The sequence below is a fragment of the Nothobranchius furzeri genome, chromosome 1, assembly GCF_043380555.1.
Source record: "Nothobranchius furzeri strain GRZ-AD chromosome 1, NfurGRZ-RIMD1, whole genome shotgun sequence".
NCBI classification, from domain to species: domain Eukaryota; kingdom Metazoa; phylum Chordata; class Actinopteri; order Cyprinodontiformes; family Nothobranchiidae; genus Nothobranchius; species Nothobranchius furzeri.
This window is the reverse complement of record NC_091741.1, coordinates 87189874-87216630: the sequence shown is the minus strand read 5'-3', so window position 1 is coordinate 87216630 and position 26757 is coordinate 87189874. Positions and strand designations below refer to the sequence as shown.

The following is a 26757-nucleotide window of genomic DNA, read 5'->3' as shown; positions in this document are numbered from 1 at the left end:
GAGGAATTTGATGTACAGGTTTATCTTGCGATTGAAGAACAGACTTGTGCAGATGCTGGTTGATCCCCATTTTAGTGCACTGCTTTACCAGACATCCATGTGGAGACACTGGTATGCATGTCTTTTATAATCTTTTGTATCGTTTTTATGTCTCTTTTTTTAATGTGGACCTTGAGTCCGATAATAAAGTAGAATTGAATAGAATTTTACTTCTAGAGCCAACACCAGAAAAATCAGACCGCATAACAGCTACTCTCTATGTACTTGATTGCAATAATGTTTTTTCTCTCTAGTTAAAGTTGCTCCACTTTAAACTAAGTCAATTATAAGGTGGCAAAAATGTCAGTCCCTTGACATGCACATTTTTTAAAGTAGTAACACTAACTGGGAATCGTTTGTCTCTCACTCGTCGTCCTCTGGCCCTCTCCTCTCTACTGTGTTTACAACAGCCAATTAACACCAACACAAAGGAGCACATCCATCTGTCTTTCTCCTGTTGAAACCAGTAGGAGCTCCTAAGCGTCTCTAAGGTCTGCTTTCTCCGCTGCTTAGACCTGAACTTCCGTCTGGTGTAGAAATAAAGTGTGATTAGTGACAGAGTGAATCTATGAGGCGATGCTGCTGTTTAAAAATCTGTCATTTTTGATGTTCCAGTATCAAAGTGAATCATCCGTCATTGGTCCTCTGTACTTGTCTTACAGTAGATAAGCTTAATCAGACTTCATGTCAATTTTAATATTTGAAAACGTTGGACTGTAAAGTATTAAAAGAATGGTCTCAGTAATGTTAAGCTATTTTGGGGCACATGGCAGATGAACGCCTTTCAAATTTGTGGATAAAACACGTCGGCTTCCTCTTTTATTATCATTTATATTACAGAAAGGAAGATAATGTGATTCTCTGCATAATGATGGAATGTTAAGGTTCATTATGGAGGTATGAGCTTATGAAAACGCGAGTCTGTCAGAGCTGCAGCATATGTCAGGGATACTCTAAGCTTCCTCTTGGTGGATTTTGCTTGTGTTGCTGTGAGACTGTTCTTAAGTTATTACCAACCTCTCTCAACCGCCTTCCAGAAACTTTTCTGTTCTTCTTGTAAAAGAGAATGGAGGTGGGACATTTTTGAACACAATACAACATAACAGTTTATTTTTTGTTAAAATATCAGCGAATCAGTTTTTTGTGTTTTACTTTCCAGGCTGCTGCAGCGGTCCTTGTTGAAGAACAGTTAGAGTTGTATTGAAAAATTTGGCATGGATCTTTTGTGAAGTCTACAATAGACATGACAAGCAATCAGGCATGAGCCGGTTAACCAGTTTTTATCCTTTCAGCTTACTTCTGAGTTGATCTTTACCCTCCTTCCTGCAGAGCACTTACAGTGAATTCAAAGAGATAAACGTCCTCAGTGTCTGAGACTTTTTTCATTTTATGACACCATCTGTTAAGTTGTTAAGCTCAAAGATATCTGTTACTGCCCCTGAATGATGCATAGATGATTTAGAAAAGTCTGCTATTATTTCATATGGTTAAAAACTAGAACCTTGTTTATGTAATGTCTGGGATGTGCAAAAAGAAAATAATAAGAAATACAATTTTTTATTTATTGTTTCAAGACCATAGTTTATGTGTTAGAATAAATAAAATAATTAAACAAATGTAATGCAGTATGTCTCATTTTAGAGCCATTGGTCTTTTAGAAATATTTTTGATATTTTGCAAAACTATCCTGTAAAAAATTTGATCTCATAAGACCTTTATTTATATTTAACTCCTAATTAAATAAAGCAAACAAACATATAAACTCATGTGGAATACATCAACAATAAAGTAAGTTTTAAATAAAACCCATTACCAGAGCAATCTAGACTTTCTTAGATAAATCCTGATTGTATACGTGTGATATTTAAGTAACTTTGAAGGGCTTTGTTCAGAGTATAAATACCCTTACTGTGGTAGTACTTTACTATAGAGGTGCAGCAATAACATGGATTTTACCTATAGCGATTAAAGACGATGAATAACTCACGCCTCTGCTCCTTTTAGTGAAATAAAGGTCTCTTTGTTTGAAGTCAGTTTGAACCAGAGGATGATAAATGTTGAAGACAACTCTGAAGAGACTGCTGGAAAAAGCATCATGATGCAGGACAGCAGAAGTTAGAAGATGAAAGTGCAGCAAAGTTTGTGGCGAGTGGTGATAGAGCACCAGCTTGTGCTGACAGATGGTTAAGGTAAAAGTTTGGCCAAGTGAGGGAGATTTCACTTTGACTGATGATAGTTCAGCTTTATTCTCAACAAAGACTTGTTGCACAAATAAATTCATGTCTAAATCATTCAGTTGTGGGCCAGTTTTGTTGCTCTTGACCTTTGATGATTATAGTCTTTATGGTTTCATTAGTTAGAAAGTCATAAATGAGGTATTTCAGGTAGCGACTTGCTCTTTTAACCGGTTAAATACACCCTATTGACATGAAGGAAGCTACTCTTATTACCTGTAGTGGGGGATGAGTGCTGTTGGTCGAATCAGTGATCTTTACTACTTCATGTATACACACATCCGCCTGGTTCTTCAGCACTCATAATGATTGTACTGTTGTCACTTTGTGATGTTTGTGATGGTCATTACCAACTCAACTTACTTAAACATAATCAAAGGGTCTCAGCCTTTTGTTGTTTTTGAAAAGTGAAGCCAAAATATCCCGTTTCCAGCAGCCACCATTAGGGAAGTTCACATTTCTTTGCTTCTGATCTGAGTCTGAGTCGTTTGATTTTGAGTATCTGCCGATACTGAGCCCTGATCCAGTCCTTCAGCAATGCATTAAAGTGAGAAAAAAAGGAAAACAAACCCAAGTTGACTGTGGGAGGAAGATGGATGGATTCAATTTGTCCTGCAAGTTTCACTTTCACTTGATAATGAAGTTAGTTGATTAAAAAAATACATTTAAATTAGGAATGTATTTAAAATGTGCAGTTGCTTATATTTCTAATTGTTTACATCTTCAGTTTGCAGCTGTAATGAGTTATTTTCTTTCCCATGACGGGGCAGACATATGGCGCCACAGCCGGCGGACTAAGGTGCTGCAGGAGACAGAAAACCCCTGATGTTTAACAGTCCGCCGGCACTATTTCTTTGTTATTTAGCTTGAATTTCAATGTTTCGAGCTCTGTGTTTTTGTCTGAGTTGCCGCATTGAACAGGCACTGTTAATGGCAAAAGTTTGCTATCATGCACCTCTGTCTTTTCCACCATGTTGAAAACCTACTATGCACACATTACAAGTGGCTGTTACACTGTCTCTGCTGTTCCATTTCCATTTTCATCCGCTTATCCGGAGTCGGGTCGCGGGGGCAGTAGCCTAAGGCGAGAGGCCCAGACTTCCCTCTCCCCAGCCACTTGGGCCAGCTCCTCCAGGGAAATCCCAAGGCGTTCCCTGGCCAGGTGAGAGACATAGTCCCTCCACGGTGTCCTGGGTATACCTTTAGGTCTCCTCCCGGTTGGACTTGCCCGGAATACTTCACCAGGGAGGCGTCCAGGAGGCATCCTGACCAGATGCCCGAGCCACCTAAACTGGCTCCTCTCGATGTGGAGGAGCAGCGGGTCTACTCCGAGCCCCTCCCAAATGACCGAGCTTCTCACCCTATCTCTAAGTGAGAGCCCAGCCACTCTTCGGAGAAAACTCATTTTGGCCGCTTGTATCCGCGATCTCATTCTTTCAGTCACTACCCAAAGCTCATGACCATAGGTGAGGGTAGGAACATAAATCGACCGGTAAATCGAGAGCTTCGCCTTCTGACTCAGCTCTCTCTTCACCACGACAGACCAGTACAACGCCCGCATCACTGCAGATGCAGCACCAATCCGCCTATCGATCTCACGCTCCAGTTTTCCCTCACTCGTGAACAAGACCCCGAGATACTTAAACTCCTCCACTTGGGGCAGGACCTCATCCCTGACCCGGAGAAGGCATTCTACCCTTTTCTGAATCAAGACCATGTTCTCAGATTTAGAGGAGCTGATTCTCATCCCAGCTGCTTCACGCTCGGTTACGAACCACACCAGCGAAAGCTGAAGATCACGTTCTGATGAAGCCAACAGGACCACATAATCTGCAAAAAGCAGAGACCTGATCCTCAGGCCACCAAAACGGATGCCCTCCACACCTTGGCTGTGCCTAGAAATCCTGTCCATAAAGGTTATGAACAGAATCGGTGACAAAAGGCAGCCTTGGCAGAGTCCAACTCTCACTGGGAACGAGCCCGACTTACTGCCGGCAATGCAGACCAAGCTCTGGCACCGGTCATACAGGGACCTTACAGCCCGTATCAGAGGGCCTGGTACCCCATACTCCAGGAGTAACCCCCACAGGGCCCCCCGAGGGACGCAGTCAATCGCCGTCTCCATATCCACAAAACACATGTAGACTGGTTGGGCAAATTCCCACGCATGCTCTAGGATCCCCCTAAGGGTATAGAGCTGGTCCAGTGTTCCACGGCCAGGACGAAAACCACATTGCTCCTCCTGAATCTGAGGTTCAACAATCCGATGGACCCTCCTCTCCCGAACCCCTGATTAGACCTTACCAGGAAGGCCCAGGAGTGTGATCCCCCTGTAGTTGGAACACACCCTGCAAACCCCCTTTTTAATTACAGGGATCACCACCCCGCAGCTTTATAAGCCTGGTTGACACGTGTGACCAGAGTAAATATGTAGTCACATCAATAAAGTATTTCCTCTTACATAAGTATTACGTTAGCAGCTGTGAGATTATATGGGTCCATCCCTGATAAAAGCTGATATATAATTATACTTATTAATAGTGTTGACATCAGGGGCAACATCAGTGGAATGAAATGCTCCTGTACACTTTCTACAGAGGCACCATCGAGAGCATCCTGTCGTGCGGCATCACTGTGTGGTTCGGAGCCTGCAACGTATCCTGCCTTAAAACCCTCCAACGTATAGTGAGAGCAGCAGAGAAGATCATCGGGGTCTCTCTCCCCTCCCTACCAGACATCTACAACACCTGCCTCACAAAAAAGGCCCTTCGCATTGCGGCTGATCCTACTCACCCAATGCAAAGCCTCTTCGAGCTGCTGCCGTCAGGGAGGAGACTGCGGAGTCTCAAGGCCAGGACCAACAGACTGAAGGACAGCTTTATCCATCAGGCAGTTAGGAAGCTAAACTCCCTCCCGGCTCTCCCACCTCTCCTCTCTCTTCCCCCACACTCTCTCTGAACTTGGTTACTGTTTTTATACTAAATGTTTATTTTCTATCTAGCGAGAGTTTGAGAGTAACGTAATTTCATTTCTCTGTATGTCCTGTACATGTGGCAGAAGTGACAATTAAACGGACTTTGACTTTGACTTAGTTGGAACACACCCTGTGGTCCCCCTTTTTAAATAAGGGTACCACCATCCTGGTCTGCCAGTCCAGTGGGACTGCCCCCGATGTCCACGCGATATTGCAGAGCCGCGTCAGCCAACACAGCCCCACAACATCCAGAGCCCTAAGGAACTCCGGGCGGATCTCATCCACCCCTGGAGCCTTGCCACAGAGGAGCTTTTTAACCACCTCAGTGACCTCAGCACCAGAGATTTGAGAGGCCAACCCAAAGTCCCCGGACTCTGCTTCCTCGGTGGGATTGAGGAGGTCTTCGAAGTATTCTGCCCACCGATCCACAGCGTCCTGAGTAGAGGTCAGCAGCACACCGTCCCCACTATAGATAGTGTTGGTAGTGCACTGCTATCCCCCCGAGGCGCCGGTTGGTGGACCAGAATCTCCTCAAAGCCGGATTTGCTGGTTCTGAACATATTCACCATCCTCAGTCTTACTTCACCTTAGTTCATCGTCACATAGTGTTTAAAGTTAGTCTTGTTCAAATTGTTTAGAAATAAATCTTTTAACTTTTGAAACCTGACTCTCTCTTTCTTGGAGTTGATACGAAGTGTTGCTCAATCCCTGCTATAAAAAGATCCGATCTTCTGGTTAAATTTACTCAAAAGATCCATTAAGGTGACATTTCATGATATTTCACATTCTATGGTTTCTAATTAAATGTAAGAACATCTTCTCTACAGTATTAAATAAAAATCAGTTCTAATCACCTTTGTGGTTGAATTGGCTGTCGAGCAAGTGGTGGATCAACATTGATCCTTTTCATTTCAGTACTTTAGCTGATGACACATGTAAAACGACATTATGTCAGGCTACAAAGTTAATGTGAGAGAACTGTTGTACATTTAAAACAACATTTTCTATTGAAACTCTGAAAACAAAATAGTCTGTTCTCATGTGCCCATTTTATTTCTCATGGCAAGAAAAGTTTAAATCACCTTCCTAACCAGCAGAAGTCATCTAGTGCAGCAGTTTAGAAGCGCTTGTGTTTTGGTGCACATATTTTATGGCCACACTTCTCAACACCTTTCTTAAAAAAATGTACCAGCTACCAAAGCTCCATTGAAGTGGAACCATTATGACATTTGAAAAGGAGGGAGTACTTTCAAGGACTTTCCATTTCCCTTTCATCAGAGGATGAAACTCAGTTTTAGAGTTCTTTACACAGTCTCAAGATAAAGATATCTCATCGTCCACATTATGCACAGTTTTACATAAAACAAATCAACTGAAATTGTGGGTGAAAGTAAAATCTAGCATGTAGTTTTTGCCTATCTAGCTGCAGTCAAAAGGTTTGCTGTGTAGGATTTCATACTTTATGTCCTTTAGACAACAAATACACAAAAGTGTTTTGTACTCTGTGGAGAGACATTTCAAGCTTCTAAAGATCATGGCATGCTGACAGCTGACTGTACCTAATACTTGAGTTTTATTTTTAAAGAGACATGCACATTCCAGCGTCTCACACCGGCTTCTTTGCAACATGATTAAACTGTCTAGATAAATATGTAGATGTTTTCTGAGTCTTGATTAAAGACAGATGTTGGTGTAATTCTCTAACTAGTTTGTTAAGAGAGCTGCTGTTGAGTGCTGAGCTACTCTGGGTCCTGTGCTTACTTGGATTGCACCCAAAATCACATTTGTGAAGTGCTGACACCAGCTATAGTCCTGAGACTGCATTATTTGCTTTAGCACCAAAATGAAACAACAGTATGACCCCAGTTGGTTCTGCAAAGGTTTCCTCGCTTTTACCCAGTAAAGTTTCTTGTTATATTGTTAAGAAAAATAAGTTGCAGAGAAACTACTATCTCAAACTGCACAGCCAGCCATCACATGCTCACTGCTGTGACACATTACGGTAAATATCAGTGCCAGCTAGCAGGAGCAGGAGACCTGGGATATTATTAGGAGAGCCAAGCGGAGAGGCAGCATGGGTGGAGAGTTCATGTATGCTGGAGTTCCACGTGGAACATGCTTGCTGCTTGGTGTTCTCTTTTAGAAACAACACAGTTCAATAATTCATGTTGGTGATCTATCTTTCTGCTCAGATTCTGGTTACACACAACATTCCGGTAGTTTCCTGGGTGATGGACATCTTAACTACCTAACTCAATTCTTTTGGGGTTGAGTGTTTCTTTAAAAAGGGGTCAATAAAATCACAGAGAGAAAAGTGTTTGGTCATTTAAGAATGCTGAATAATTTAGCAGAAGTGTTTTTGTAACTGATACTTCTTATAAATAACCTTTGTAAGTGTGTGTGTATCGTATTGTTATTGGTTTTTGCTTTATTTAATTATATTAGAGAACTGGGTTGATCTTTTTATCTTAGTATTATTTTATTAATCTATTTATAGGTTGTCCAAAAACACTTTTTCCCCTTTGTATTGTTTCATATCTCCAACCGAAGCTTTGCAATACAGACACCTGCAGATGAGTTGTATAAAAAGAAATAGTTTTCTATTTTTTAATAAATAAACAAACTGTAATGTAGTTTTGTATTCATCATAAATGTGCTTTTGAGGTGTTTGATTTTAAATCCAGCAATAGGCTTGTTAAACCCACTGAGTTAGATTCAATATTGATTTTACTACATCCCTCCCACTCATCGCTGATTCTTTTCCCCCTCTATACTCCCAACTAATTCCCTTCCTGAGGACTGTTCCAGAAAGCGAGATTTTCCCACAACCAGGCTTACTTTTGAGGTTCCTGGTCTAACTGCTCCTAAATCGGTTCTAAGAACGTGGCTAGCCCGAATCCCCTCCCATTCACCATGTTAACACATGCTGGAGAACAAAACTGCTCCGTGGCAGGCTAGCAGCTAGGCTTACTGACGCTTTGTGAATATGCTTGGGTGAGGCGAGTGACGTCACCTTTTTCTTGTCGGTGGCTGGCAGCTACGAGGTGGTGAATTAGCGTCACCTCTGGCCCACAGCGGTAGCAGCAGCTGCAGCTTTGTTCTTGATGGCTAAATTATTAATACATGTGGAGTTAAAACTTTTAAAACTGAGTTCTTATTGGATTTACATCTTAACAATTTTTCGTAATTAACCTTCATTTGCAGCCAGGAGCATTTCATTCCAATGATGTTTCCCCTGATGTCAACACTATTAATAAGTATAATTATATATCAGCTTTTATCTGGGATGGACCCATATAATCTTACAGCTGCTAACATAATACTTATGTAAAAGGAAATACTTTATTGACGTGACTACATATTTACTCTGGTTACACGTGTCAACCATGTTAATATTTGATTTAAATGACCTACGTGATGTTTTTTCCTCAATGTGTAATATATGTTAACTTTAAGGTCACTTTACCACCACGAACGTATATTCTTAAAAGTCACAGCTGCTCAGCAAAAAACAGTCATAGTCTCTAAACATCCAGACTCATAAGCAGAACATGAAAACGACACATAAATGATGAAAACTTTAATAACATATGTGGACAAACAAGACCGTGCCACACCCACACCGCGCTGTCATTTTAAATAAAAGCCATTATAGTTTTTGAGAATGGGCACATGGAGAGCGCCGCGGCGCGCTGTTTACAACATTGTGGAGTACTTTACAGCAGACATTACGACGCGGAACGGCTTTATGGAACAAACCCAGCCGCAGTTTTGATAAATTTAAAGTACTATTGATCTTAAAATATTCAAATAAATAGCATACTTAACCATTCTTATTGAATTCGAGCTTCACAAAACACAACGGCAAGTCACTTCCCGCTTTCTGCTCTCAAGTCCCGCGTGATGTTGTGACTATCATGTGACTCTTTAAGAAGCTCTCAGTGGCGCGGTGCGTCCTTGTGTGACCACTTGACTTCTCAAAATGTCGGGAGCGATGCGGCGCTTGTGCCTTCGGTGTGCCTCAGGCTTCTGAGACAACAGCAGTAGTTGGAATGTGGCGTGTGTTATGACCCAAACACAGTAGCATGCGCTGGGTGTGGCAGGCACGCCATTATTCTACAAGCGTCGGGCAGAGCTCGAAAGGGAACGAGATTGGGCCGACGCTTCAGCGTAACAGACGTTGACTTACTGGTAGGAGTCTTGGCGATCGTTGTGAAGAGCCGAGGCTCCGTTTACTTGTAGCTCCTATCTATGCAAATCCATGATTGAGTGCTGGTGTTATGGTTGGACTTCCGTATATACTCCAGGTATTGACGTTGGGGCGGATATCCGGTGGGTGATAGAGTTCTGGCAGGTGCATTAGTGCGCTGGGTGGTGCTGATGGGTGGAAGATGTGACACAGCTGCACAGCTTTTTTCAAACAGCTCATGGTCTCTATCTTAGTTCTGATGTCTTTATAATCCTCGCAGGCATGAAGGAATAATTATTGCTCCATCTGGATGAAGAATGAGGCTCTGTCCTTTACTTGCATTCTCATTTACCTAGCGTTGATTAACAGGGGGTGCCTGTGGACGCGCGTGAGCCTCACTTGCTGCTCCTCGATTGGATTATAGGGGATTGAATCCACCTGAGAGTCGTTCGTGGAGCCGGCAAAACCTGGATGAAGGGGGAGCGCTTTGCCAAGCAGGGATTTATCAGGAGATCTCTGATGTTCTTAACTCGCTTTCTGGAATACCCCCCTGTTCCCCTTTTCAGCGTGCACTTCAGTTGTTTTTATGTTTGCAGTTGTCACACACCTGGACTGTATTTCAAATGTTCACTCATTCAGCCCTTGGTGTCCACTCTATAATTCTCTGTATAGGGAACAGGAAATGGCCGCTGTGTTTTGAGCAGCACTTCAACACGGTGTGATTCATAATCATGGGCCAAGTTTTCTGTCTGGTGTCGTGTAAACAAACCCAGGCGGGATTCATCAAAATAAAACACACCTGAATCTGAGGTGATGGGCGGTGTTATTTAGCTGCTTTTAATGGGGGATGTAATTACCATCATTTGTTTCCATAACACTGATGTTGTATTTAATTACATATTTGTTATTAGTCATTACACATTCTTTGCTGTACACGTTTAGTGTAGACTCACAACCTTCAACATTTAATACTTATAAATCAGCATCCCAAACAAGTTACTTTTTATTTATGTATGTAAATCATCAGAACTGAGCTGCAACAGTTAAAATGTGGCCTGATTTTAACTTTGAGGCTAGTTAGCATTAGCATATTCTGTGCTGGCTCAGGTTGATTTTAACTGTTGCTGATTGCAGCTCACTGTCACTCATCATCTACCATAGTAAATATGAGAAGTTCATTTGCAAAAACTGATAAAACCCATTTTTTATCAAAACCACCTAACTTTATTGATATAGGACAAGGCAATATGGCCTAAAATCAATACCATATTGAGGAGTTCACCTCGATAACAATAAATGGATGATAACTACGTATATGCACAAAAACAAAAGCTATGCACTAGATGAGGCTGTCATGTATTACATTGAGTTACATTGTCATGCAGGGTTTCCCCCAGCGCTTTATAAGCCTGGCAGCCCACCAGGTTTTGCTTGGCCACCCGCCAGGCTAAGCGTCATGCCTCGCCCCCCTCCCCGGCCCTACCGTGTCTGCTGACACGAATGGTGCAACGAAACTAGAGCCCTCCATCAGCTGATACTGGTGAGAAACAGCAGCGGAACGTGTGCGACCCCTCTCCCCCGCTCTCACGGAGTAGCGCTGCGGGACGGAGCGCATAAGACACCCCCCCCCCCCCCCCCCCCCCCGAGAAAACAGTGAACCAGCACAGCTTCTTGAGTCTAAGAGCAGCAAAAGCTAAGCAGTAGCTCAGGAGGTTGAGCGGGTTGTCCAGTAATCGAAAGGTTGCAGGTTCCGTCTCGTCTCCTTACAGAGAATTCTGCTGTTGTGTCCTAAGGCAAGACACTTAACCCACCTTTCCTGCTGGTGGTGGTCGAAAGGACTGGTGGCGCCTGTGCTTGGCAGCCTCTCCTCTGTCAGTGTGCCCCAGGACAGCTGTAGCTACAATGTAGCTTATCATCACCAGTGTGAGAATGGATGAAAAATACACTGTAGTGTAAAGCGCATTGGAGTCCTCTGACTCTGAAAGGCACTGTACAAGTGCAGGTCATTAATCATCATTTATCTAAAGATCAAAACATAAACAAACTGTTGACAGAAAATTAAAGTTAAATAAACATTGACATTAACATTGGGCCTTCCGCTTCATCCAAGTAATGCAGATCCAGTACGGAGACACTGGTGGCTAGATTGCTGAGATTCATTTGTTATGCAGCACATCAGACTTTTGAAGCACCAGATAGGCCAGTAAACCCACAGAGGGACAGTTGTGTAGCTTAGTCTGTTATAATGTATTTTCTCAAAGCCTTGAGTATCAGTAGTCCTCAAATTACGAGAGTGGCTTAAATCAATCCTTGTGAAAGTTGCCTAAACACGAAACCAACGCTCAATCAACCACTCACTGATTTTTTCACCATTCAGTCCATTACTAACCCGTATATTTAACTACTCACACTTGTGTATCTTTTGGCAAATGGAAATTAAAACCATTACAGTGTGTGTGTGTGTGTGTGTGTGTGTGTGTGTGTGTGTGTGTGTGTGTGTGTGTGTGTGTGAGTGAGTGAGTGAATAAGACTGTATGGTTTCTATTATCTAAGCTTCTCCAATTCTCATCTATTCTAAGTAGATTTTGGATATTAGATAGTTATGTTCATGAAGTTATAATAAAAATGTTGATTTTTATTTGTACAAAAATCAGTTAACTGCTATGATTGGATAATACCAAAAAGTAGTTAAGTAAGTAATGACTTGTTTCTCCTCTGTTCCTTTGATAACTAACCATTAGTCCCTTGATTCAGACTGGTGGGTGTTTTACCATTAAGTACTGGTTAACTACCCATTAGTCCCTAACAATTCTGTGTTTCTTATTGTAATGCGTTACCATTTTTTTCTTCACTTTTTCACTCTTCAGTGAAATATTGCCATTTATTCCTTTTTCTTGGCTTTTTCTTTTTCTTTTCTCTTTAACCAACCATTAATTTTGTATTTTGCCAGGGACATATACATGATTGCAGAAAGCATTTCATTTTGGTGGCACTCAACTAGAGGATTAAGGCTATCAATATTGCATGAACAAGTTAATAAAATCCGTGTCTATATATCCCTACATTAGGGGTAAACTTAAGACTTGGAATCGATTTGATCTCTTCCTTCAGTAATTGTGGGTCGTGTTTGAGGTTTTGCTTCTCTGTTGTCTTAAGAATTATGTGCTAAATGCTTAAAATACCAAGTGTAATAGTCCAATGTTCTCAGCTTAATCCATGCTTCTCATATGATGGAATAGAAATTGCTTTTGGAGATTATTTTTATTTGTGTTTGTGAAAGTTTGCTGTCCATTGAGTCAGCTTCTCTTGTAACATGTGTGGGTGTTTTTATGCTTCGGGACAAACACTATGAATGTTCCATCTATTTCTTTTTTCTGTGGTTTCTGTGGTAACATTTGGGGCGTATAGAAGCTGAAGAGCACCCAGAGGCTTGCAGGAGGGGACAGAGAATGATGAGCAGTCTGGGATGTTGAGAGGACTCAAAATATTTAGTGCAGTAAAAAAACCTTGAAGTAGAAAGCATTGTGTTGCAACTGGAAGCAAGAGTTAAATTTTTTAATGGAAAAACACAAAATCCATAGCAATAGCAAAAGATTTTGTTCTTTTCGTCAATGTAGCCACGTTCCATTGTAACTTCAGCAGGTTTTACCATTGGCCCAAACAATTTTGAATCTAGCCACTCATATCACTCTATGTTTGTTGGGCAGGCTTAACAAAATAGCTGAGATACAAACAAAAAAAAAATCTACAAGATTGTGTCAACTCAGGAACAGCGCTCATTTGAAATGACTTTGGCATCAACTTTGGATGGTTTGGGTTTTAGCTTATCTTTGAGACATGAGCAGATATTTAGTGTTTTTGCTTCTTCTTCCACCCTGTATGGCAGACTGCCATAATACTTCATTGCATTTGTTGCTCTGATTGGTCCTAGCACTGTCCAACTGCATGTGTAGATGGTTTGATAGACAGCTGTAGATTCTGCCTCTTATAGGATAAATAGGATAGCTTGTTAGGCTAAATAATAATAACAATAACAACAACAATAATAATAATAATTCACTTGAACCCAAAACGTCCTGCATTTTTGAGGTTATGAAAAATGAAAAGGTATTAGTTCACAGCCTTCATGCACTTGTACATGCTGTCTTTTCTTCTCGCCCTACTGTTCCTAGCTGTATTGTAATTTTCTTTTGTTTTCCATCCATCCATCCATCCATCCATCCATTCATCCATCCATCCATCCATCCATTTTCATCCGCTTATCCGGAGTCGGGTCGTGGGGGCAGTAGCCTAAGTCGATTTTGTAAGCATCAGTTAAATCAAATCAAGCATCACTTGCAATATTTTCCAGATATTTGTGAATATTATGGTGTTCTTTATTGCAGTAACTTTTCATCTTTTCACCGCAATTCATATCAACAGCTTATAAGCTGGTGTTGAACGACTGTGAGGTCAATTTGAGTAATGGTTAGCGGGGTGTTGTCAGTTAGCTCTTATCTGGTTGTAGATTAAAGAAATACCTCACCTCGTTTTGGCTTGCTTCCTCAGGCAAATGCATCTCATCCCTATTTGAGGGTCTTTGATGACTCACTGAGTCAATACAAACAGCTTTAATACTCAAACCATTATTATTTCAAATTATCATCAAAAAGGCGGGATAAGTAATTGGCTTATGCCCCGTTAATGCTGGGAAAATTGCTCCATGCATTTTGCGTCATTGACAGAGGCCTGAAAACAAGTAAAGCTAATGGCATCATCTGACTGTGGCCACTCCGTTCCCTCCACCCTCCTCCCGGTCTCTCCTCATGTCTTAGACAAACAGGCTCATCTGCACTGGGTCATTTGCCATCTCCTGATACGCCGCGGTTTATAGGCAATTATCTCTCTCGATCCATTATCGATTACAGTGTTATCTTACTTGTATTGCTTAATCTTTTGGCACAGTAAAATAGTGGCTCGCATCGGGCCTGGATACAAACTGCTTAGCGTTGGTTAGGATGGATGGGTGTCCATTTATGTGTAAATGGGTGCAGTTTTAGAGTCTGGTTCACAGTGCATCCAGTGTCAATGAGAGTGCAACGTGCCTCTGAAATAAAAAAAAATATATATATAAAGACTAAACAGATGGGATGTGCAGTTCTGCGTTGGAGCTCAGATTTTACTCTGACATATTGCCTCATGAGACTAATGCAATCCTGTTGGTTTGCTTTCCTCTTTTAAAGCAGCGTGGCTTGCAGAGAACCAACAGGGAACATCCATAGAACAAATACTGGTGGATCTGATGTTTTTGTGTCTTTTTGTTTTCCTTCTAGTTGGGTTAATAACTTTGGACATGAGGGTCTCGGCCTTCTTCTGGATGCGCTGGAGAAGCTGCTGGACAAAAAACAGTGAGTTCAATCATTAGAATTTCTGTATTTTTTGAAGTTCTGTTTGTATAATTGTAATTTTTCTTGTATTTCCAGGCAAGAAAATATTGATAAACGGAATCAGCATAAACTGATTCAGTGCTTGAAGGCATTCATGAACAATAAGGTTCGTATGAGTCTAATTACTGATGCACAAAGAACAACTAAACAACCTTAAAATGATTGGGAGTGGGCTTGAGTTTTGACATTTATGTTGAAAACGTTTTTGTTGAAGGTTTAATGTGATTTATGAATAAATAAAACTAGACTAGCTGGGGTGGTTTTTGTGTGCTTACATTAAACTGTTATAAATAATATTTAACAGCAGCTCAGTGATGATTCCAAACCGGATTTGAATCACTTAGATGAGTCCGGGATAAGGAAACTGTAACATTGAGCTAATTTTATCAATTGAGGTTCCTGGACTTTTAATTATCTGTTTCCAGAAGGTTTGGCTAATTTCTCAGAAGTGGCACACATTTCAAGGTTAGATGAACTATTGATATTACTTCCTGTAGACCTAATCACCACACATGGACATCCCAACCCAGTGCTTCGCTTGTGTGGAGACTAAAAAGTGCAGGAGTCTCTAAGTATCTGTCCCTGTAGTCCTGTCCTGAATTGAATCAATTCATCATCCTCCGTGACCTCATCGTCCCTGTTTAAAACCAGATTAGGGCCAACTATAACAATTTACTGTACATTGAGGCTTTTTTGTGTGTGTGTGTGTTAATTCCTGTTTCACTTGAAGGTAAAGTTCTCTATGAATACAACTGCTCTCATTAGTTTATACCCAACGGACCGCTTCCTCATCCCGCCTCATCTCCTCCATCTCTCACACAGTTTGGACTGCAAAAGATCTTGGGAGACGAGCGGAGCTTGTTGCTGTTGGCAAGAGCGATCGATCCCAAACAGACAAACATGATGACAGAGATAGTCAAAATTCTCTCAGCTATCTGTATTATTGGAGAAGAAAACATGTAAGTTGAATTCGTTCTATCTGATAATTTCTCTCTCTCTCTCTCTCTCTCTCTCTCTCTCTCTCTCTCTCTCACACACACACACACACACACACACACACACACACACACACACACACACACACACACACACACACACACACACATCACAAAAGCGTATAGGTTGATCGTGAAGATTAGATGCACAGTCGGAGGTAAGTAATGTTATTGTCACAATTTAAAGGTCTTCATATCAGGACCATTTGGATTCATTTGGGGATTCTAAATAGGTGTTAGATTCTAATGAAATCTCACAAAGTGTGATGAAAAGGCGCTTCACCTCTTTAAAGTGTTTGAACGGTTTCCATAACGAACAGGTGTTGCTGTGCACAGTTCCTAATGAAAGTGGCCATCATGAAATATGGTCCAGAGATTTCCTTGATAAATATATATTTAATTTGTGCCAAAAACTGATATATTTTTAGATCATTTAGAAAACAGACTGGTCTACCTTTTTCTAAAGAACCTAGCTGAAATTAATGACAGCCACTTGTGAGTCTGCGCAGAGGGTGCATTGTTACGTATCGTTATATTCTATTATTTTTATTAACCAGAACCAAAACACATCTCTAAACCTGGAAAGAAACTCACACACAAAACCTCTTGATAATCTGGAGATTGATATTAGCACTGAGTAGCTTCTTTTTTATTGAGTCACCATGCAGGCAGAAGGTGTTTCTGGTTTATTAAAGATTTTTCTTATAAATATGGTTTGCTTGTGATATTTTGATTCTAAGGTGATTCCAGATGCCCTAGTTTGTGATTGACCCCTAACTTGAACCTATAGGAGCCTCCATCTCTTTGTCTGCAGGCTTTGGAAAAGTTTTGGAGAGCCTGAGCATACCTGTGCATAAAGCTGTATACAGCATTTCTTTGCTTTATGTTCTATATCAAGTTTGAACCAGGAAACAGTAAAACATCAAGCTGTTTTCTAATGTGTTCGTCAGCTCACAGCTCACAACTTTCATTTGTGTACCACAATGAGTATGACTGGAATTTAGAAATAAAATGTTTTATACAGTGTCTTCATCCATCTATTACATATTTTTTGGTTCTGTTTATGAAGATTCTGGCTGTGTGATGAAAGAAATTCATAAAGTTTATTTCCTTTCAAATAAACCAAATTCATACTATTACCGTAAGACCAGCTGCTATTTCTTTTGACAGGGGGTGCTACATTCACTGATTCAAGGGGGTAAAAGTGCCCGGAACGTTTTGCTTCTGTGCTTCTCCCATGAGAGCGAGGGAGGGAGGGGCTTGATTTCATAGCTGTGGCGCTATAATGTTCGGCATGGCGAATGCAGCTGGTAAACTTGTGCGATGCAGAGCTCCAGGAGCTTCTCTCCTTTAGAGCTGGATCTCAGATCACTAGACAGTTCATGGGGACTGTGAGTGACAGCCACCTTTAGGAGCACGGCTCCAATTACAATAAAAAGCAAGTTATGTCCAAGTTAAAAGGAAGCGTGTGACAGCGCAGAGGCCTCCCCTACACCCCCTTTATGCCACCATTGCAAAATCTTTTGTGAAAAGCACATGATCGTGCCACATTCCCGCTACAGTCTGACCACTTATGAACATTCAAAGGCTTCCCAATGCCCCCTCAGCTTTGCAGAAAATTGGCGGCATTGTTTTATGGAAGAGGCTAGAGAGGGTCAAAGGGATCTGCTGAGGTGAGGTAGGGGGGGTTAGAAATTTGTACTGCTGTAGCTCATTAGGGGCCCTGACATTAAATCAGCTTTTTGGTTTAAATGGAAGTCAGATTTATAGATCTAAGTACTACATTCACTTTAAGTCCCAACAGTACTTAATGAGAAACTGTTTTTATTTTTTATTTTTATTGTTTAACAATGATCCGTCACTCTTGAGTTTAATATAGTGGCTGAACGTGAAAGTAGTCTTCTACCCCTATTTCCTGCATTAGCTGCCGATGGAAAATAGTAGAGGTAACGCTCAGATTTCAAAAACCTGACAAGTCTATGTCACACTGAACACTAACATTCATGGACTCACCCATCTTGACTCACAACAGGGAAGGCTGTTGTTGGCTTAGTGTCCAACAAACAGCAGAGAACGTCTCAGCTAGTAGAGCATAACTGTTAGCATTAGCAACTTCACTACACAACACAGTTCCTTCAGTTTTGTGTTATTTGTAAATATTTGTGGAGGATCAATGTTGCAAAGCAAACAGAGTCAGTGGTAGAGTCGTGTTGCTGTTAGCCAATCAGAGGCGAGATGTCCCAAAATAAGACTCCAAATCCTGCTGTATTCTGCTCGCCACTTCTCTGGTTCACTTGTACTGTCTGAAACAAGAGAGCCAGAGCTTTTCCCCCCACAGACGTCGACTCACAAGGAATTCATTTATACTGGAGACCACAGATGAGTTGAAACACTTAGTGAGCTTGGTCTTTAAAACAGTATCTCACCAGCCTGCTACAAATTATTAACAGGAATTGTGAAAGAGTTTTCTAAATGCATTTAAATGTTCACAAGTCTTTTGCTTAATAACTGGACATTTTTTAGAAGATTGAAATTGTACAAAGAGGCTCAGCATTGTCATGGGCATCCATTCAGGAACCTTTTCAGTCAAGTTTTGTTAAGTCAGAAAATGGGACAAACATGGTCAAAAGGTGGGTTTTGCAACCACACGGCAAAAAAACTAAAAAATACAAAATTAGGAGTAAACAAAAAAAGGCAGACATGGAAATTTGTACATTTGTTAGTGCTTGTGTACAATTTTGTGTCAATAGTGAAATTACTCTTTAGCTTAGGTATATCATGACATCTGTGACTGACAACTTAACCCTGAATTACTGAGTGTTTTTCTTTCTGTTTTTAATGCTGAGTAGAAAATGTTGCCCTTTTTATTGTCAATCATAACGAATGTGAAAATTGGGCAACATTGTTCAAATAAATGACAATTAAGTACAAAATACATGTACATTTTTCAATCGTCTTCCTTTGGTTGCATTTACTCTCTTGTGTTTATCTTAATTAAGCATTTACAGCATCTGTATGTCCTCAGTACAGGGCGAAAAATTGCAATATAAGACGCCTCTTAGTGTCTTTACTGTGTAGGATTTAGTCAGTTTAGTTTGCTATGGACACAACCTGGTTGACAGCTTATAAATTGGAGTTATGGGAGTGTTTTTTTATTGCCTCCCACAGGGCCCGACTAGAATAACAAATGCACTTCAAAGTCAAGTCTGTATGCAGTTGAGGAAATAAACAAACCCACATTTTCTGCGAGACAAGCTGAGTTTAGCAATGTGTCTCACATCTCTGACCATCCCAAACAGCATTTATGTTTGTTGTTCTGACACTTACCCCAGCATCCAAACTCGTTTTATAGCTGCAGAGTTCCAGGAAGTTTAATAAACTTCTCTTTTGGTTTTCGTTCCATCGAAATAAATAGCTGCCATAAAAATAGAAGAGAAACAGCTTAATAAAAGGAAACTGGCAGCTATTTACTTAATTATTGATTTACTTGACTTTGTATTGTAAAATACCACTATATATATATACATATATATATATATATATATATGTATGTATATATATATATATATATATATATATATATATATATATATATATATACATATATATATATATATATATATATATATATATATATATATATATATGTGTATATATATATATATATATATATATATATATATATATATGCCACTTTTTTGTGCCATCCTAGCATCAACATTCAAAAATAGGTTGAGATAAACACCAAGATTCCTTCCGTGATCATAGCCTTGCACTAAAATGTCTGGATCCTGTGGAAGTGACAGCCAAAGAAGCTGAGGTGTCACTTTTTTTTTTTTGGCTTAGAAAATTCTCCGCCAACCAATGTTGTGACTCTGACTCATGTTCAGCACCCACTTCGGCTGACAGCATCAAAAGAGAACACGACAAGTTAAGCAGATCTATCTTCCCTGTTTTGTAGCTTCGACTGAACTGGCTTTAAAGCTACTCAGTATGCCGCTTCCCGCGTTTCTCTGTGACTTTGTAATGTCTATCACAGAGCGCTTGGTCTCTCCATTTATCTCTGTGTCAGGCTTACCCTGCACATCCACTGGTCGGACACGTAATCTCCTGTGCTCACTAATCAGCTGCTGATCACAAAGTAGTAAAACGGGCTGCAGGAAGTGCATCTGGCATGTGTGATTACTCATATTTGATGGACATTTTACTATGTATTTGCTAGTTCAGTCAAGAAGAAGGCCCATTTATGCCCATGTAGAATAATAACAGATTTAGTGCTTAAGTTTCACATTATTTATAAATCACTATTGTCACAACAGCTTGGAAAGCATCAATTTACTGCAGTCATTTGTGTGTTTGAGACAAGCACAACTTTTCTCTTCTGTTTAGGTGGAAATTGTCCAGTATTCCAAGCTGAGCTGCCTCGAGCCCTTATAAGTGCTCTTATTTGCTTACCTTTTTAGTCAGTGTGTTTGAACATTAGTCAGCCAAATACAATTTACCGCAGAGCCTTTCACAAAAACCCATTTGCATCAAAACCCTGTTTTTGTCAAGCCTCACCTTAGCAGTAGCGAGATGAAGTCAAAATTGGATACTGCTCCAATAATAGACTAGATTTCATACAAAGAGATGGAAATCTGTCACGTTTGTCAAAGTGGCCAAAGACTGGCTGAGTAAATGTCCACACCGACACACAAAAAGCGATAAGATGCATGGTGTTTGAGCTCCAAATTGCGAATAAATGTCCTGTCAGTGAGGTGATAAAAGTGTTTGTTGACTTTTGTGTTTGCCTGCTCTCTGTGTTCTTCCAGCCTGGATAAGATTCTGGCTGCTATGACTATTGCTGCAGAGAGGAACAATAAAGAGAGGTTTGCTCCAATTGTGGAGGGACTGGAGAACCATGAGGCCCAGCAGCTCCAGGTGAGTAATTAGGAACACACACACACACACACACACACACACACACACACACACACACACACACACACACACACACACACACACACACACACACACACAAAAGCATGATCCAACAAATTAAACAATACTCTAAAAGACACTGTGCTGTATACTTTACGTCTGCGCTGCACTGATGCGGTACATTATGCACCAAAAGAATGTCTACACACTACTTCAGACAGGGTAGATTTTAAATATCAAAGTAAAACTCCAGCATATCACCGACTAGCGTGAACATAAAATACAAAAATGGCGCTAAAGTTGAACGTTTTGTCTCCCTTTTACAGTCTTGGGCCGATTTTAACATAGTCTCCTCTGTTTTATCACTTTTTCATTAATTCCATCTTCACGTTGACTTGTCACAGCCCCTCTAGCACATGACAAGATGTGATCACTTGGCTATTAAAAGGCACTCAATGCTCCATTGCTGCTGCTTTAATCAAAAGGCACCTGGGTCATTGAGCACCTCTGCCGAATCGCTCCATTATTTTTGCAAACACACAAAAAAAGAGAAAATAAAAAAAAATGGGTTGGTTGTCACATTTTCTCTTCCACTCGTCTTTTCTTCACATCCTACAAATACTTCCTCTTGCCTTTTTCCATGTTGCTGTCAAGTTGAGTCTCAGAGGACTCAGCCGTGTGAAAGGGCAACAAAGCACCATAGCTCTCCTCATTTTCACGACTGTTCTCCAGGAAGCAGAGGGACAAAACAGATAACGGCAACAACACCACTTAAAACATGTTTTTTTTTAAACCAAAGCAGGGAATTACTTAAGAAATTAGTTTAGCTGCAGGGCCTGAGAAGTCATGAAGGAAAAGCCATGAAGGGAACTGATGAGGCGGCTGGTGCAGGAGAAACAAGATATTCTTTTATTAGTGGGTCTGTGTTTTCCCCTTAAAATTTGCCATTAATGGAATGACGCTCTGCTAATTGTGAAGTAAATTAAAATGCTTTGCTGATGCAGGAGTTTCAAGGAAATTAATAGACTTTGAATTCAAAGCCTGTGATGGTCCACGCAGCTAGACTCTGCTAATGCGATTAAAAGGTGGATTCAGGGTTTTCTTGTTTACCCAGAATTGCGTTTAATTTAAATTTTTTTATACCAACATTAACACTTTTAATTGCAACTTTTTGACACGCCTCCACTTTTTTTTGCTACAATCCTTTCCCCAGATGCTTCTCCAGTCCACAGCGTATGACTGAGGTGTGTTTGAGATGCTTGATGTAGGCATCTGTCTGTATGCGGTAGAAGAGAAGGAATTTTTCATGAGCTGCACGACTTTCTTCACTCGTAGAAATTCTGTGAAGATTTGGTGGGGTTGCTTTTATGTGTCTGGGCTGTGGCGGTTACAATAAAACGTCAGGCTCCGGGTCAGCAGTAAATATATTTCATTTTTTATTTTGATGCCCTTAAGCTTTTCTTTAACATGAAAGTCTGCCGTGTTTCTGGCCGACAACACTGTTGGTACCTACAGTTCATGCAGAAGTTTGGGCTTCCAGGTTCAGAGAGTTCAGTCTGGACAGAAAAGTGAGAAAAATATGGGCACAGGTCAAAAGTGGCACAAGGTTAAGACTCTTTAATGGCACTTCCATGACAGTTAATGCTAGATTCTTTTTTTTTATAGTTTTAAAATGAGAAATGTTTAATAGTTGAAATAGGAGTATTCATTTCTTTCTTTGCTGTTTTCAGTAATATTTATCTGTACCACATTAGCCATTTCTATGATTTATGCCTCTTTATATTATAATTGTAATGCGCCTATTTCTTATTTTTACGTATCTGTTATGTTTTGCACCAAGCCGAGCAGTTTTCTGTTGTTGTGATTTCTGACACATATGGCAAAAATCCCAGAATTTGGAGTCTTACTCATTGATATTCATCACGGGCCGACATCCCGCCTCTGATTGGCTAACAGTAACGCAGTTCTTCCACTGCCTCAGTTTGCTCTTGTGTTTTAGGTAAAAATGCAACACTTGATGTGTTCTCTCCAAACAAACAGAAACGTGAATGTGTGTTGCTATTGCTAATGGTTAGCATCTACTAGCCGAAACACGCTCTCCTGGTCGCTAAATCAACCCAACCGCCTGTGAGCCGCGTGCCAAGGTGGGTTAGGGTTGTTCCCAAGTTACGTGGCTGTTCCAGACCCGGTCGTTTTCCCATCTATTTTGTTTCAGCGGCTAATGAAGGAACATGCGGTTGAACACTAGTTTCATGCGCTAGACTGACTGAGCGTCTTTCCAAAAAAAAAAAAAGTTTTACACATTTCTCAGTGAACCTTCACTTAAAAAAAAAGAGAACAGCAAAGCAAAGCATTTTCCTTTTTTTAGCTCACATTATTTCTGCAGGGATTTGTTGTTGTGACTTGCTCGATCAAATCCCAGTCACACTTTTTTATATTTGTCTGCATTTTGAGTTTTTATGGCTATAGGAAATTGTCACAACATCACCTCTGATCAGTGGAAACCTGACATCGCTGGAGATCATGCTGTGTGCCAGTGTATCAGACACAAAAGGCGATGTGACGTGTTTCTATGTCATAGTAATACAGACAACTAGGCCAAAGTGTGTATGGAGCTTAGGATACAACTCAAAAAGCAATGCCCCCAATTCCTGTATTGTGCTTGTTCTTCTTGTTAAACAGCAATATTTTAGTGAGGTCTCTGGATGCGTGATGATTATTTTAAGTGGACTGGAAAAGTCAGGGAGATCAATTGTAGCTTCAACCGTCATACTACATTCCTAAATAGTAACAGTGCACCACAGAGCCGGAGGTTCAGCACAGCACATTAATAATCAGGAAGTGGGAGTTGTCCGCTGTGTCTGTACTTATTCAGTTATTAAGGATTTCAAATAATAAAAAACAAACAACCTTTTTAACATATAAAACTAGATCAAACTTTCTTTTTTAGACAATTTGTATTTGATTTAATCAAAATGATTTTCATTACAAAAAAATCCTCTCTGGGGCCTCAGGCACCTTTTTTAGTGCTGATGTCTGTATAATCAGCATTAGGGGACCTATATTCTTATCTTTTCCATTTATGCGTAGACACAATATCATTTATTTTGAATATTAGCAGCAGGCGGTGTATGAACTGGGATGGAGTAAACTAAAGACATATTAATTAGATGTTAATTTGCAATTTAGAAAAAATAAAAAAAAAAAAATAAAAAAGTTTTCTTAAAATGTGGTTGGAGTTCCTCCAGATGATCAGTCACCTGAATGTTGCCTAAAATGTGATTAGCAAATGTACTTTTAACCAGTCACCCAGCATTTTATTCACATTAACGTAGTTTTAGCTCAAATGGTAAATGGCCTGTATGTAGATATGGACTTTTTAGAGGCTCACACCCCGCAAGAAGCTTTAAAACACAATAGTCACTCACACGCTGGTGGTGATGAGCCACAACACGCTTTCACCCAGAAAGACAGCCAATGAGTGGACAGAGTGAGACGAACGTACTGCAAGTTAAAACTACAAAAACGTATGGTCGCTGTGAAGAATCAGCAGCCCAGCCATAACACACACCAACCAACTGTAGAGGGGTCAAGGTTTAAGAAGGCAGCATTTCAGATGTGTCCATGGGAATCCTTCAACCTGCTTATCGATCGTCTGTCAGAGGAAAACTGCCTTATCCACGGCTCGCTCCCATGAAACTCCTTACTTCTCATTATAATTCATCTGTTATTTCCTCCCAGCTGCCCACCCAGCACACAGACTCTTTTTTTCCTCTTTCTTTTGCCAATAAATCCATTAATAATGCACATCTAGTCAATAGGCACAGCAGACCTGGACTGTCTGTGTTTCATCTGGTCTGTCTCTTTCTTTACTTTCCCCTCCTCATCGCTGCAGCTTTACTTCTGTAATCGCAAAGAAAGCAACAGAAAACAATCACAGAAGTACAGGACATCAGCAAACTGAGTTATTTGTAACACCTCTCCACACACTCTTTGTTTATCGTGTTTGTGACAACTGTTGTTCAGGTCAGTATGTTTCTATAGTTTTTGGTTTTTCTTCGAAACAGGTTGCGTGCATGCAGCTGATCAACGCTCTTGTCACCTCCCCTGATGACCTGGACTTCCGGATACATCTGCGCAACGAGTTTTTAAGATGTGGCCTAAAGAAGATCCTTCCTGTGAGTTTATTAGAGAACACAGACCACAGGGAATTCATTCCCACTGGATGACCTCAATATTAACTTTATGTGCAATGTGTCAGTAAAGTCTGAGTTAAATTAGGGAAACGTTGATGTCCCTTACTTAAGCTACATCATTCACATTTATTCGTTTTGTTATGAGTTGTTTTGTCTAAAAGCATTTTGAAATGTAAATGTGATTAGGAAACAATTCCTAATCACATTTACAAGCTAACCCAAACAACATGATTTGATAGCAAAATTCATCAGTTGTACCAGTTTTAAAAAGTAACTCAAGGTGATTTTGATGTAAATGCTCAAAGGAGAGAGCTGCCACAGTTAGTTTGATCTGTAGTAGCAGGAACTTGTTGCAAGAGTGCAATGCAGGGCTCGCACCTCCGCACACAGGCATCATTATCAGCAACCTCGCTGTACACACCTTCACATGAGCCCAAGGCGAGGCGAGCTCCAGCTCATCACTCAAACTCTCATTTGTTGCGAGTGGGGTGAGCGTGTCACAGAGCCTGTTGTTAATAAGTCATCCCAGCTGCTTCTGTTGATTTTTACGGTCATTACTTTAATTATCTTCAATTCTGCCCCCTGATTTGAAAGGACCTCCATGTACACTCATTTATGAGTCCCACATTTACCACTTTTATTGCCCACATTCTGTGTGACACTCCTTCATCTAATTATGAGTTATGCTGAGAAGTGTGGCGCAAGTCTGTGTGCAGCCGTTGGCAAAGAAATAGTGAGGTCCACTGGAAAAGAAAGCACAGTTTATTTTGTTCTGATAGTCCTTGATGCAGGTAGTTGGCTCTCTTCCTCTCCTGCTTCCTTCCCCCATTTTTGTGCCATTGTGGCTGCCCGCTGGAGACAGATGGTGCACCCAAAAAGCAGCGCCAGGTGATTGATACCTACAGAAATTGGGTTACATTTGGCCTTGTCTCAGTGTGTAAACTTCCCTGCCAGTGATTCATAGAGAAGGGGTGAGGAGCACCCCTGTAGCCCCTTGTGGCTCGAACAGGTGTGCAGGAATTGATATTGTCTGAATCGCTTGGTGGAAGGGTTCAGGATATTGTTGCTTTCATTTTTCTGTATTCTCTAGCTATAACTTTCTCGGGGCATAATTAGTCAATAATACCACCAAAGTTTTGGAAGGCAACAGCTAAAGTAGGGAATAGTTACAAGCTGCTTATCATTTTCCTGTTTTTTTTAACATGCACTGCACTGTGAACCCTTGTAACATCAGTTTGTTTCAACTAATTTTAGGAGATAAAAGAGACGGAGGAGCTCGACATCCAGCTGAGGGTGTTTAATGAGAACAAGGAGGAAGATGCTATCGAACTCTCCCATCGCCTGGAAGACATCCGCGCCGAGATGGAATATCCTTTTGTCCTCTGTGTGTGTGAATATACAGAGGTCTGGTGTACAGGCCGGCAGACCTGAAGCCACAAGTGTATATTGTGGGTTTGGTCAAGCTTTACAGGATAAATCCCCTTCTTGGCTTTGTTCATTAGAGATGGATTAGATGAGTCAAAGCACAATATCCAGCTCCATCCCTGGCCAGGTATACTTGGTAAATAACCCTGTTATCTTAACCTTTGACCTCTCCAGTCTTTTTGTATTTACTCTACTCCTCCTCACTTTTACTTCTTTATACTTTGTTAGTTTTGGTTTATTAATACTTAAGATGTTTAGTGAAATTCTCACCTTTTTTTGTACTACACTCTAACAAAATAAACTGATTAATTTACTCCATCAAGTCTGGCCTGCCAGACTCGTCCTCTTCTACACAGAGA

General features: G+C 40.6%; 1 protein-coding gene across 5 annotated transcripts in view; it reads left to right on the top strand.

Moving 5' to 3' along the window:
- The window catches only part of diaph2 (diaphanous-related formin 2), a 562944-nt gene that overhangs the window by 157559 nt on the left and 378628 nt on the right, over window positions 1-26757 (top strand). For all 5 annotated transcript variants that reach the window (XM_054740030.2, XM_054740029.2, XM_054740031.2 and 2 more), the window contains 6 exons: window positions 14749-14823; window positions 14899-14968; window positions 15685-15821; window positions 20669-20777; window positions 24845-24955; window positions 26228-26340. In XM_054740030.2, the coding sequence (XP_054596005.2) occupies window positions 14749-14823; window positions 14899-14968; window positions 15685-15821; window positions 20669-20777; window positions 24845-24955; window positions 26228-26340 (615 nt within the window). The remainder of the gene's footprint in view (window positions 1-14748; window positions 14824-14898; window positions 14969-15684; window positions 15822-20668; window positions 20778-24844; window positions 24956-26227; window positions 26341-26757) is intronic.